Below are 14,319 nucleotides of genomic sequence, written 5' to 3' on the forward strand. Positions count from 1 at the left end.
AGCGGTTCCGATGGGTCTGAGTTCAAGACCTGCAGGCGGAACACTGCGAAGCATAGTCTGTATGCAGAGTGTCAGTGAGGGAGCCAACTCTCTAACATGTGCTTTATTCCGCACATGTTAGGGAGGCTTTACTCAGAGAGGTGGAAAGTGGAGGGAGTTCAAGATCTGCTTATGTAATGGTCTGCACCATACACTGCATCCAAATGTACTATTGTAAATGTTGGAAAGAGAAGGAAGTTAAAGTTCTCAGTCCATGGGAGCAACAATGGACAACGTTAGACTCTCACTGGGTCTAAAGTGAGAGTTCAAGACACGTGTGCGGAACTGTCTGAAGCACACTCTTTATCCAGAGAGACAGCTGGACGTTTAAAGTTTAACATGGAAGACTAACTGTTCCGATGGTCCTTGGGGTACTTGTAGAACTTCGAATGGAAAGGTGCTCAGTTTACGCAGTCCATAAAGCAACCAAAAAAAAAACAACTCTGAGGGCCTCTCAGGCCCTGAGAGGCCCTCTGAGGGCCTCTCAGGGCCTGAGAGTCCCTCAGAGGGCCTCTCAGGCCCTGAGAGGCCCTCTGAGGGACTCTTTTAGTCCCGCTAAAAGTTCGAGCGGGACTCTCAGGCCCTGAGAGGCCCTCTGAGGGACTCTCAGGCCCTGAGAGGCCCTCTGAGGGGACTTTTAGGAGTTCGAGCTGCTTGATGGGTGAGTGCTCGGTTGGCGCACTGCGTAAAGACATGCGTTGCGGTTCCGATGGCCTGAGTTCAAGACCTGCAGGCGGAATGGTCCGAATCACCCTCTTTATCCAGTGACAGCTGGAGTTTTAAATTTAAACACGGAAGACCGACTTTGAGGTACTTTTAGGAGTTCGAGCTGCTTGATGGTTGAGTGCTCGGTTGGCACTGCGTAAAGACATGAGTTGCGGTTCTGATGGGTCTGAGTTCAAAACCTACAGGCGGAATGGTCCGAATCACCCTCTTTATCCAGAGTGACAGCTGGAGTTTTAAATTTAAACACGGAAGACCGACTTTGAGGTACTTTTAGGAGTTCGAGCGGTTTTGATGGGTGAGTGCTCGGTTGGCGCACTGCGTAAAGACATGCGTTGCGGTTCCGATGGGTCCGAGTTCAAGACCCGGGTGAGGAACGTCCGAAGCACCCTTTATCCAGAGTGATAGCTGGAGTTTTGAGTTAAACACGGAAGACCGACTTTGAGGTACTTTTAGGAGTTCGAGCAGTTGATTGGGGAGTGCTCGGTTGGCGCACTGCGTAAAGACATGCGTTGCGGTTCCGATGGGCCTGAGTTCAAGACCTGCAGGCGGAATGGTCCGAATCACCCTCTTTATCCAGAGTGACAGCTGGTTTTAATTTAAACACGGAAGACCGACTTTGAGGTACTTTTAGGAGTTCGAGCTGCTTGATGGTTGAGTGCTCGGTTGGCGCACTGCGTAAAGACATGAGTTGCGGTTCTGATGGGTCTGAGTTTCAAAACCTACAGGCGGAATGGTCCGATCACCCTCTTTATCCAGTGACAGCTGGAGTTTTAAATTTAAACACGGAAGAACCGACTTTGAGGTACTTTTAGGAGTTCGAGCGGTTTGATGGTTGAGTGCTCGGTTTGGCGCACTGCGTAAAGACATGCTTGCGGTTCCGATGGTCCGAGTTCAAGACCCGGTGAGGAACGTCCCGAAGCACCCTCTTTATCCAGAGTGATAGCTGGAGTTTTGAAGTTAAACACGGAAGATCGACTTTGAGGTACTTTTAGGAGTTCGAGCGGCTTGATGGGTGAGTGCTCGGTTGGTGCACTGCGTAAAGACATGCGTTGCGGTTCCAATGGGTCTGAGTTCAAGACCTGCAGGCGGAATGGTCCGAAGCACCCTCTTTATCCAGAGTGATAGCTGGAGTTTTGAAGTTAAACACGGAAGACCGACTTTGAGGTACTTTTAGGAGTTCGAGCAGTTTGATTGGTGGTGTGCTCGGTTGGCGCACTGCGTAAAGACATGCGTTGTGGTTCCGATGGGTCTGAGTTCAAGACCTTCAGGCGGAATGGTCTGATGCACCCTCTTTATCCAGAGTGACAGCTGGAGTTTTAAAGTTAAACACGGAAGAGCGACTTTGAGGTACTTTTAGGAGTTCGAGCGGCTTGATGTGTGAGTGCTCGGTTGGCGCACTGCGTAAAGACATGTGTTGCGGTTCCGATGGGTCTGACTTCAAGACCCGGGTGCGGAACGGACGGAAGCACCCTCTTTATCCAGAGTGACAGCTGGAGTTTTGAAGTTAAACACGGAGATCGACTTTGAGGTACTTTTAGGAGTTCGAGCGGTTTGATGGGTGAGTGCTCGGTTGGCGCACTGCGTAAAGACATGCGTTGCGGTTTCGATGGGTCTGAGTTCAAGACCTTCAGGCGGAATGGTCTGAAGCACCCTCTTTATCCAGAGTGACAGCTGGAGTTTTTAAAGTTAAACACGGAAGACCGACTTTGAGGAACTTTTAGGAGTTCGAGCGGCTTGATGTGTGAGTGCTCGGTTGGCGCACTGCGTAAGACATGCGTTGCGGTTCCGATGGGTCTGAGTTCAAGACCTGCAGCGGAATTGTCCAAAGCACCCTCTTTATCCAGAGTGACAGCTGGAGTTTTAAAGTTAACACGAAGACCGACTTTGAGGTACTTTTAGGAGTTCGAGCAGCTTGATGGGTCAGTGCTCGGCTGGCGACTGCGTAAAGACATGCGTAGCGGTTCCGATGGGTCTGAGTTCAAGACCTGCAGGCGGAACACTGCGAGCATAGTCTTATGCAGAGTGTCAGTGAGGGAGCCAACTCTCTAACATGTGCTTTATTCCGCACATGTTAGGGAGGCTTTACTCAGAGAGGTGGAAAGTGGAGGGAGTTCAAGATCTGCTTATGGAATGGTCTGCACCATACACTGCTCCAGAATGTACTATTGTAAATGTTGGAAAGAGAAGGAAGTTAAAGTTTCTCAGTCCATTGAGCAACAATGGACAACGTTAGACTCTCACTGGGTCTAAAGTGAGAGTTCAAGACACGTGTGCGGAACTGTCTGAAGCACACTCTTTATCCAGAGAGACAGCTGGACTTTTAAAGTTTTAACATGGAAGACTAACTGTTCCGATGGTCCTTGGGGTACTTGTAGAACTTCGAATGGAAAGGTGCTCAGTTTACGCAGTCCATAAGAGCAACCAAAAAAAAAAACAACTCTGAGGGACTCTCAGGCCCTGAGAGGCCCTCTGAGGGACTCTCAGGCCCTGAGAGGCCCTCTGAGGGACTCTCAGGCCCTGAGAGGCCCTCTGAGGGACTCTCAGGCCCTGAGAGGCCCTCTGAGGGACTCTCAGGCCCTGAGAGGCCCTCTGAGGGACTCTCAGGCCCTGAGAGGCCCTCTGAGGGACTCTCAGGCCCTGAGAGGCCCTCTGAGGGACTCTCAGGCCCTGAGAGGCCCTCTGAGGGACTCTCAGGCCCTGAGAGGCCCTCTGAGGGACTCTCAGGCCCTGAGAGGCCCTCTGAGGGACTCTCAGGCCCTGAGAGGCCCTCTGAGGGACTCTCAGGCCCTGAGAGGCCCTCTGAGGGACTCTCAGGCCCTGAGAGGCCCTCTGAGGGACTCTCAGGCCCTGAGAGGCCCTCTGAGGGACTCTCAGGCCCTGAGAGGCCCTCTGAGGGACTCTCAGGCCCTGAGAGGCCCTCTGAGGGACTCTCAGGCCCTGAGAGGCCCTCTGAGGGACTCTCAGGCCCTGAGAGGCCCTCTGAGGGACTCTCAGGCCCTGAGAGGCCCTCTGAGGGACTCTCAGGCCCTGAGAGGCCCTCTGAGGGACTCTCAGGCCCTGAGAGGCCCTCTGAGGGGCCTGAGAGACTCTCTGAGGGCCTGAGAGTCCCTGAGAGGCCCTCTGAGGGACTCTCAGGCCCTGAGAGGCCCTCTGAGGGGCCTGAGAGACTCTCTGAGGGCCTGAGAGTCCCTGAGAGGCCCTCTGAGGGACTCTCAGGCCCTGAGAGGCCCTCTGAGGGACTCAAACACGGAAGACCGACTTTGAGGTACTTTTAGGAGTTCGAGCTGCTTGATGGGTGAGTGCTCGGTTGGCGCACTGCGTAAAGACATGCGTTGCGGTTCCGATGGGCCTGAGTTCAAGACCTGCAGGCGGAATGGTCCGAAGCACCCTCTTTATCCAGAGTGACAGCTGGATTTCTAAAGTTAAACACGGAAGACCGACTTTGAGGTACTTTTAGGAGTTCGAGCGGCTTGATGGTTGAGTGCTCGGTTGGCGCACTGCGTAAAGACATGAGTTGCGGTTCTGATGGGTCTGAGTTCAAGACCTACAGGCGGAATGGTCCGAATCACCCTCTTTATCCAGAGTGACAGCTGGAGTTTTAAATTTATACACGGAAGACCGACTTTGAGGTACTTTTAGGAGTTCGAGCGGCTTGATGGGTGAGTGCTCGGTTGGCGCACTGCGTAAAGACATGCGTTGCGGTTCCGATGGGTCCGAGTTCAAGACCCGGGTGAGGAATGGTCCGAAGCACCCTCTTTATCCAGAGTGATAGCTGGAGTTTTGAAGTTAAACACGGAAGATCGACTTTGAGGTACTTTTAGGAGTTCGAGCGGCTTGATGGGTGAGTGCTCGGTTGGTGCACTGCGTAAAGACATGCGTTGCGGTTCCGATGGGTCTGAGTTCAAGACCTGCAGGCGGAATGGTCCGAAGCGCCCTCTTTATCCAGAGTGATAGCTGGAGTTTTAAAGTTAAACACGGAAGACCGACTTTGAGGTACTTTTAGGAGTTCGAGCAGTTTGATTGGTGAGTGCTCGGTTGGCGCACTGCGTAAAGACATGCGTTGTGGTTCCGATGGGTCTGAGTTCAAGACCTTCAGGCGGAATGGTCTGAAGCACCCTCTTTATCCAGAGTGACAGCTGGAGTTTTAAAGTTAAACACGGAAGACCGACTTTGAGGTACTTTTAGGAGTTCGAGCGGCTTGATGGTTGAGTGCTCGGTTGGCGCACTGCGTAAAGACATGAGTTGAGGTTCTGATGGGTCTGAGTTCAAGACCTACAGGCGGAATGGTCCGAATCACCCTCTTTATCCAGAGTGACAGCTGGAGTTTTAAATTTAAACACGGAAGACCGACTTTGAGGTACTTTTAGGAGTTCGAGCGGCTTGATGGGTGAGTGCTCGGTTGGCGCACTGCGTAAAGACATGCGTTGCGGTTCCGATGGGTCCGAGTTCAAGACCCGGGTGAGGAACGGTCCGAAGCACCCTCTTTATCCAGAGTGATAGCTGGAGTTTTGAAGTTAAACACGGAAGATCGACTTTGAGGTACTTTTAGGAGTTCGAGCAGTTTGATTGGTGAGTGCTCGGTTGGCGCACTGCGTAAAGACATGCGTTGTGGTTCCGATGGGTCTGAGTTCAAGACCTTCAGGCGGAATGGTCTGAAGCACCCTCTTTATCCAGAGTGACAGCTGGAGTTTTAAAGTTAAACACGGAAGACCGACTTTGAGGTACTTTTAGGAGTTCGAGCGGCTTGATGGGTGAGTGCTCGGTTGGTGCACTGCGTAAAGACATGCGTTGCGGTTCCGATGGGTCTGAGTTCAAGACCTGCAGGCGGAATGGTCTGAAGCACCCTCTTTATCCAGAGTGATAGCTGGAGTTTTGAAGTTAAACACGGAAGACCGACTTTGAGGTACTTTTAGGAGTTCGAGCAGTTTGATTGGTGAGTGCTCGGTTGGCGCACTGCGTAAAGACATGCGTTGTGGTTCCGATGGGTCTGAGTTCAAGACCTTCAGGCGGAATGGTCTGAAGCACCCTCTTTATCCAGAGTGACAGCTGGAGTTTTAAAGTTAAACACGGAAGACCGACTTTGAGGTACTTTTAGGAGTTCGAGCGGCTTGATGTGTGAGTGCTCGGTTGGCGCACTGCGTAAAGACATGTGTTGCGGTTCCGATGGGTCTGACTTCAAGACCCGGGTGCGGAACGGACGGAAGCACCCTCTTTATCCAGAGTGACAGCTGGAGTTTTGAAGTTAAACACGGAAGATCGACTTTGAGGTACTTTTAGGAGTTCGAGCGGTTTGATGGGTGAGTGCTCGGTTGGCGCACTGCGTAAAGACATGCGTTGCGGTTTCGATGGGTCTGAGTTCAAGACCTTCAGGCGGAATGGTCTGAAGCACCCTCTTTATCCAGAGTGACAGCTGGAGTTTTAAAGTTAAACACGGAAGACCGACTTTGAGGAACTTTTAGGAGTTCGAGCGGCTTGATGGGTGAGTGCTCGGTTGGCGCACTGCGTAAAGACATGCGTTGCGGTTCCGATGGGTCTGAGTTCAAGACCTGCAGGCGGAATTGTCCAAAGCACCCTCTTTATCCAGAGTGACAGCTGGAGTTTTAAAGTTAAACACGGAAGACCGACTTTGAGGTACTTTTAGGAGTTCGAGCAGCTTGATGGGTCAGTGCTCGGCTGGCGCACTGCGTAAAGACATGCGTAGCGGTTCCGATGGGTCTGAGTTCAAGACCTGCAGGCGGAACACTGCGAAGCATAGTCTGTATGCAGAGTGTCAGTGAGGGAGCCAACTCTCTAACATGTGCTTTATTCCGCACATGTTAGGGAGGCTTTACTCAGAGAGGTGGAAAGTGGAGGGAGTTCAAGATCTGCTTATGGAATGGTCTGCACCATACACTGCATCCAGAATGTACTATTGTAAATGTTGGAAAGAGAAGGAAGTTAAAGTTCTCAGTCCATGGGAGCAACAATGGACAACGTTAGACTCTCACTGGGTCTAAAGTGAGAGTTCAAGACACGTGTGCGGAACTGTCTGAAGCACACTCTTTATCCAGAGAGACAGCTGGACTTTTAAAGTTTAACATGGAAGACTAACTGTTCCGATGGTCCTTGGGGTACTTGTAGAACTTCGAATGGAAAGGTGCTCAGTTTACGCAGTCCATAAGAGCAACCAAAAAAAAAACAACTCTGAGGGACTCTCAGGCCCTGAGAGGCCCTCTGAGGGACTCTCAGGCCCTGAGAGGCCCTCTGAGGGACTCTCAGGCCCTGAGAGGCCCTCTGAGGGACTCTCAGGCCCTGAGAGGCCCTCTGAGGGACTCTCAGGCCCTGAGAGGCCCTCTGAGGGACTCTCAGGCCCTGAGAGGCCCTCTGAGGGACTCTCAGGCCCTGAGAGTCAACTCAGAGTGCCTCTCAGGGCCTGAGAGTCAACTCAGAGTGCCTCTCAGGCCTGAGAGTCAACTCAGAGTGCCTCTCAGGGCCTGAGAGTCAACTCAGAGTGCCTCTCAGGGCCTGAGAGTCAACTCAGAGTGCCTCTCAGGGCCTGAGAGTCAACTCAGAGTGCCTCTCAGGGCCTGAGAGTCAACTCAGAGTGCCTCTCAGGGCCTGAGAGTCAACTCAGAGTGCCTCTCAGGGCCTGAGAGTCAACTCAGAGTGCCTCTCAGGGCCTGAGAGTCAACTCAGAGTGCCTCTCAGGGCCTGAGAGTCAACTCAGAGTGCCTCTCAGGGCCTGAGAGTCAACTCAGAGTGCCTCTCAGGGCCTGAGAGTCAACTCAGAGTGCCTCTCAGGGCCTGAGAGTCAACTCAGAGTGCCTCTCAGGGCCTGAGAGTCAACTCAGAGTGCCTCTCAGGGCCTGAGAGTCAACTCAGAGTGCCTCTCAGGGCCTGAGAGTCAACTCAGAGTGCCTCTCAGGGCCTGAGAGTCAACTCAGAGTGCCTCTCAGGGCCTGAGAGTCAACTCAGAGTGCCTCTCAGGGCCTGAGAGTCAACTCAGAGTGCCTCTCAGGGCCTGAGAGTCAACTCAGAGTGCCTCTCAGGGCCTGAGAGTCAACTCAGAGTGCCTCTCAGGGCCTGAGAGTCAACTCAGAGTGCCTCTCAGGGCCTGAGAGTCACTCAGCCCTGGAGTGTTCCGCCTCTGGATAAAGAGGCGGAACACTCTTTATCCAGAGAGACAGCTGGAGTTTTAAAGTTTAACATGGAAGACTAACTGTTCCGATAAGGTGCTCGGTTTACGCAGTCCATAAGAGCAAAAAAAAAAAAAAAAAAAAAAAGCTTTGAGTGAGGCACTCTGAGTGACTCTCAGCACTGATCTGGCGGCTCTTGTAGAGAAATAATAATTTTTAACACAAACAACTGCTAAAAAATATTTAAAAAGGATCAAATTTTAAAAGAAAAATGTGTGTAGCTCATCTATTTTGTCTATTTCACCCTGATTTTCGGTCAGCTCAAAGTTGTCTATTTCACCCCGCTGGAAAAGACATTTTGTTTAATCGCTAAAATATCTAATTTATGAGAATAGAATTTGCATGCCTTCCTTTTTCCTGGGGACCCAAACGCCTCATTGTTCTTGGAGTTGTTAATAAAGTTGTTTCAAAGTCGTGACGTCATTTATTCCGCGTTGGCCTGGACGTGGCACCAAGGAGGAGTAGCGCCCATAATTCTATCTGATCCAGTTCTTCTACGCTTGTTATTCGGTTCTGACAGCAGCCTCAGCGGGCTAAGCGCCTAAGAGCTCCCACCCTCGGCTTGTCATCTACCCAGGCTGCCTCTCTGGAAGACGTGGTTTATTAAAAATGGGTCTGACCATCTCGTCTCTGTTCTCCAGGCTGTTCGGGAAGAAACAGATGAGGATACTGATGGGTAAGCGCTGCGGCTAGGCTAACTAGCTCCGAGCTGATCGGGCCAGTACCGGCGGGTGGCTGAAAGCGAACTCTGCAGCCGAACTGCTGCTTTTCAACAGTCACACTTTACGCTGCCACCCGGTTTACGGTAGTGCTGATCTATGTTTCATTGCGACTTATAAAGAAAACGGATCAAATCGAATCTGTTAGTTAGCTGATGCTAACGGTCAGACCTAAACGGAAGGAGTGGTAGATGTGTTAAAACTGTCAGATTCAGGCAGTCTTTTCCATTAATCTTCTGATCCAGTCAGAAATAATCAGAATCACGTTGCTGTCAGTTTTAGAGACAGTTCTCTTAGTTCCAGTTTAGTTTTTTGCTTTCACAAATAGTAATCTACTTTATCTTTATGACTTCGTATCAGTTGTTCTCTTCTATTGTTGCTATTGCTCCAGTTTTGTCATTGATCCTCTCCTTAGTCTGTTGATCCAGTTGTGTTGGACTGGATCCAGTTCTGAATCGATCTCCAGTAGACATAATATCAGTGGATTCTAACTATTGGTCTGGAGTATTTTCTTAATCCATTTGCATTACGAATTAATATTTTTTATTTTTTTTATAGCTAGTTATGTGAGTCGAAGATCTGGACAATATCTTTAAATATTTATAGTTTAACCATAATGAAGTTGGGGATTGGTTTTGTTTTTATGTGGTGTATTTCCTGTTTTCAGGAAACTGAGTCCAGTTTTCAGGCAGAGTCCTGAAGCTATTACCTTGCAGTAAGAAGGTTTAGTTCTGAGTGAATTCTTGTTGTTTCTGGATGCTTTTCTGTTATTCTGGATTTGTGTCTCTGTCTGTTCACAAACTGCTGTTTTTGTAGAAGGTTGTGGATGATTACTTAACATATTGAGAGTTTAAACACGGTGAATATGAACCAAATGATCAGTGTCATCAATCAGAAATGTTCTGCCTTTGCTTGTTTCAGTGGGTCTGGATGCAGCTGGAAAAACAACAATCCTCTACAAACTGAAACTCGGAGAGATCGTCACCACTATCCCAACTATCGGTGAGCTCAGATCGTCATGCCAGCAGCTAAATGCTCAAAGGTCAAAGGAGGAGGGTTGATGAGAGGAAATATTGATTATTGGAAGAATTTGTTGTTTCTGCCTTGTACCTTCATGAACTTCAAGGTTTATTTTTGTGCATTAGGACAGAATCGGATCAGGAGTATCTGAAACCAACCAATTCCTGACTTCACTTACTCTATTTGTTTGCTTTCTATTCACTTTTACCTTCCACTAAACTTTCATTGATATGAATGGATCCACCACGTGTGCTTTTGCTCTTGCCGTTCCTTTTTAAATCTGACTCTTGACTGACTTTTTACTGCTCTGCGTTCATGACGCCTCATTTTCAGCTCCTCTTGGTTTTGTTGATCAGGTATTATTTGAGTTATTGAGATGCTAATCAGCTGCTCCCCATGGTAAAAGCAATACCTTGTTGCCACTGTTATGCGTCATAACTCCCCAAGCCAGAGGGGCTAATCGTCCGAACAAAGAGCAGGGCTTTGCAGAAAAGCCTCAGATGTAGAAAGTTTATCGAACCAAAGAAAATGTTTTCAACATATTGTGACCTTTTAGAAAAATGTGGATTCTTTTCTGGATTTAATATCTAGAGGAATAAATAGAGTGTAAATGTAAACTCTTTTCCTCTACCTGTTGTTTTAAAGACCATTTCACTGCATGCGCTCAGAGACTAGCTCTGTTTCTATTACAAATAAGCGCAAAACTTTGTCAGTATTGCACTAATGTCGAAAAAACACAATAGTGCAATTGTTTCAATTAAATAAATATAAACAAAATCATGTAAATAAGTTTGTTCATTGAAAACATCATCCTCCAACCACTTCCTCTCGTCGTCTTTGTCATCTCTGCCAGTAGAACATTGGGTTGTTGATCAGATGACTTCTATGGTGTGAATAAAGTTGTTTCTGTTGCAATTTTGCACGATGAACCAATTTCAAGTCAGCCAAAAAAACTTCCTCATCCTAGTGCAAATTGGCGCGTTGCCACGATTTAGTTCTGCAGTCAACAGAAACGTTGACCTGACGCTTGCTAACGTCTGCGTGTTTCAGGTTTTAACGTGGAGACAGTTGAGTACAAGAACATCTGCTTCACGGTGTGGGACGTCGGCGGCCAGGACAAGATCCGACCTCTGTGGAGGCACTACTTCCAAAACACACAGGTACGCCCCCTGCAGGCACAGGCTCAAACTGCGCCTACCGACGTTCTGACTCCGTTCTTCTCCTGCAGGGTCTGATCTTCGTGGTAGACAGCAACGACAGAGAGAGAGTGGCCGAATCGGCGGAGGAACTCTCAAAGATGGTGAGTAGTCCAAAGGTCCGGACATGATCTATAATCGGTGACATCACGGGTCACATGACTCCGTCTCCCTCAGATCCAGGAAGACGAGCTGAAGGACGCTGTCCTTCTGGTGTTTGCAAACAAACAGGATCTTCCCAACGCCATGGGGGTCAGCGAACTCACCGACAAACTGGGCCTGCACAGCCTGCGCAGCAAAACCGTAAGGACAGATTTACAATCACCACCTGCAGAACAGGAGCTTAGCATAGCATGGTATCAAGAATAATTGATAATGGTCAACTATTTTACAATTAATCAGACCTAAAAAAGCCCATCTGCTGAAACAACACATTCAGAGCAGCCAAAACTGTAAAAAACCCCAAATATTTTTACTTAAAAGTTTCATTTTGTTTATATTCTGTAAACAAAAACTCAAATTAGCAAATTTTGTTATTCCAGTTATTAATCACTGTTATTCCAGTTATTAATCACTGTTATTCCAGTTATTAATCACTGTAATCCCTACACTGTATTGGCATAAAGATGCATCCTTTGCTAAAAATGATCAATCGTTCACTAAAGGAATGCTCTGCTGCATTTTAGGCAACAAAATTTAGATTGGAATTATTTGTATCTTTTAATGCATTTCTAATATTGTATCGAAAAAACTTAAAAATCTGAAAAATCTGACAATTGTCAGTATAATTGAGATTGATCTATTACCTGAAATTACTCCCTAGTTTCAGTAAGTATTTAGCTCAGATGATTTAGATTTTTTTCCTGTCATCTGAAATGCTTTTCTCACATTATTTCAAAGAAAATGTCATGAATATCACTTTTTATATTATTGCCACAAACCCAGAACTGGAAATAGGTCTGGACTTTTGATGTAGTTAAAATATCCTCCAGTCCTGTTGAAAATTAAAGTTTATTATTCATTTGGAGGGCAAGATTGAATTATTATGTCATTATTAATATATTACTTAAAAATGGTCTCAAAAGAATTTCTGTATCTACAAGAATTTCTGTACAGTTTATCGTCCAGTAAAAGTTGGAATAATGTGTTTAATAATTTAAACATTATTCCATTTCTTCAGCTCGTGTTGCTGCCTCCTGGTGGCTGTAATGCGCATTACACATTACACATCTGGTAAAATCTGAAAAGGACACAAATCTCTTGGGTTCATGTCTCCTAAAGATTATTTGAAGCTTTGACAGTTATTATTCCCTAATTCAAAGTGTTAGAAATTTGGTTGTTTTTCAATAAAACTGTTTTCCTTTCCTTTGGCAGAATTGATGCAACCAACATTTCACGTCTTTCCTTCCTCTTGCGTCAGGACATTTTGTAACTCTTCCTACTGAAGTGTTACAAAGAGTCACTTTTTTCTAACACTTTATATGTTCTGCTGTAATATTTTTTCTAGTTCTGTTGGCGCTTCAGTAGTGAGAATTGTCCTTATTTATATTTCCTGTTAAAAATTTATCGTATCCTGTGTTTCTTAAAGCTGTAGTATGTAACTTTAAATTTTTGTTGAAACAGTTTATCAGACAGATAATCTGTGAAAAAATGGAGTTCCTTAGCCTTCTCCCAGTGCTCCCAGTTCCAACTAGAAACAACCAATCAGAGCCCGGAGGCGGGTCTTAACGCTGTCAATGCTCTGCTGCTAGAGGTACAGAAAAAAAAATCAACTCTGGTCCTGGGAATCCTGAATCGATTCAAAAACCGAGATTAGTTGCTTAATTTTTTGTAAATTTATATTTTGAATAATTCTGTGATACTTTTGTTATTTAAAAAGCCAGTCAGCTAAGCTAACCTGATGCTATTCATTTAAGGTACAGAATATTATTCCAAACCTATTTTTGCTTCAATATATTTGATACAATATGGAAACTTTGTAAATTGTTTTAAATAAATGTTTTTGTTTTCATCGTCTTTTTTCTCATCGGTCACAGAATTCAAACTGTTTGACTAGAAAAATTAGTTTCTGTGTCAAATCATGACCCTGAAAGTTGGAGTCAAATCAATAGTGAAAGATTTGCATCTCAGACTGCTACGCTGCAGCTAGCTTAGACTGTTGTGAATGCTAAAGCTACTTAGCATAGCCACTGATAACTGTGAATAAATGGTGTTTCCAAACGTAAAGTGTTTTCCCACCCTTAGCGCATTGAGCAGCGTGTACAGGAGGATGGTTGACAGCACTAAGACCCACCCACTGGCTATAATTTTCTCTTGGTAATAGATTATTCGACTTCCTCAGGGAGGAAGTCGAATAATCTTTTCACATTCCTTCCTCATTTTAACAAATAAGTAAAAATCATATTTTAATAAAAGGCACAAACTGCAGCTTGAATGCTGAATGGATTGTGGTTCTGATGGGTTTGTTTCTGGTTCCAGTGGCACGTCCAGGCCACCTGCGCCACTCAGGGAACGGGTCTCTACGAGGGTCTGGACTGGCTGTCCAATGAGCTGTCGAAACGCTAGGCGCCTACAGGAAGCAGCAGGATGATGTCACCGTGTACAAACCGAGGAGGGAGGATGAGAAGCATTTCACAGGACTGTTTCTGGGTTGTTTTTGTTTTTTTAAATTATAAGTGTATCTGTAGGAGGAAGTGATGTCATGGACTCTGAGCTCACCTGGTTTCCCATCATCCTCTTCTTCTATTGTTTGTTAGGTCCGTTTTCTTTTAATCTGTTTTAACTCCAGATCATGTGACAGGATGTTGTAGGGAGAGGGGACGGGGCTTACGACAGGTGACAGTTACCTGGTCATGTGACTCATTCCACAGAGCCGGACCTGACAGCCTCTTCATTCCTTATCAGTGTGAAGAGGAAGAAACAGACGCAACAACAATGCAATAAAGGTTTTTTTTTCTTCTCAGATCTCTTCCAAGTGCACACTTTTTCACTAAAATTTACCTTGACCTTTGACCTACTTTTGATTTTTTTTTTTTTTTTTTTTTTGCAAGAATGAGACAATACACACTCGTCATTTTAGCATCTGTGGACCAAAATTAGTCGAGTTCAATGCATTTAATGAACAGAAAAAAATAGGATGTTTCAGTGTTTAACCTGCTGATCAATAATCAGATTTGCAAATGATCCCATATGTGATGTTAACTAAAAGCAGCTCATTTAAGGAGTTTGAACATACGTGGGATCGGTGCATCAGGAGATTATGATGTGATCTAAGACCTAAGGAATCAGTTCAAACTTTCAATATTAGGAATTAATAACCAATATCATTAATCCACTTGGAGTTATGTTTGTTAAGAATATGGAATGAGTTCAGGAGGAAGAATTGGGAATAGAAAAACAGGAACTGGTTCAAAGGAAGCAGCTGTTAAAAAATGAAGATAAGTT

General features: G+C 46.4%; 1 protein-coding gene across 1 annotated transcript; it reads left to right on the forward strand.

Moving 5' to 3' along the window:
- Positions 1–8,373: 8,373 nt before the first annotated feature.
- On the forward strand, positions 8,374–13,837 carry LOC129352866 (ADP-ribosylation factor 4). Its single transcript, XM_055022059.1, has 6 exons — positions 8,374–8,616; positions 9,581–9,661; positions 10,730–10,839; positions 10,908–10,979; positions 11,053–11,178; positions 13,354–13,837. The coding sequence occupies exons 1-6, from the start codon at positions 8,550–8,552 to the stop codon at positions 13,438–13,440; spliced, it is 543 nt and encodes a 180-aa protein (XP_054878034.1). The 5' UTR covers positions 8,374–8,549; the 3' UTR covers positions 13,441–13,837.
- Positions 13,838–14,319: the final 482 nt, after the last annotated feature.

Source organism: Poeciliopsis prolifica, unplaced genomic scaffold, assembly GCF_027474105.1.
Source record: "Poeciliopsis prolifica strain line A6 unplaced genomic scaffold, Auburn_PproV2 SCAFFOLD081, whole genome shotgun sequence".
Lineage (NCBI taxonomy): Eukaryota > Metazoa > Chordata > Actinopteri > Cyprinodontiformes > Poeciliidae > Poeciliopsis > Poeciliopsis prolifica.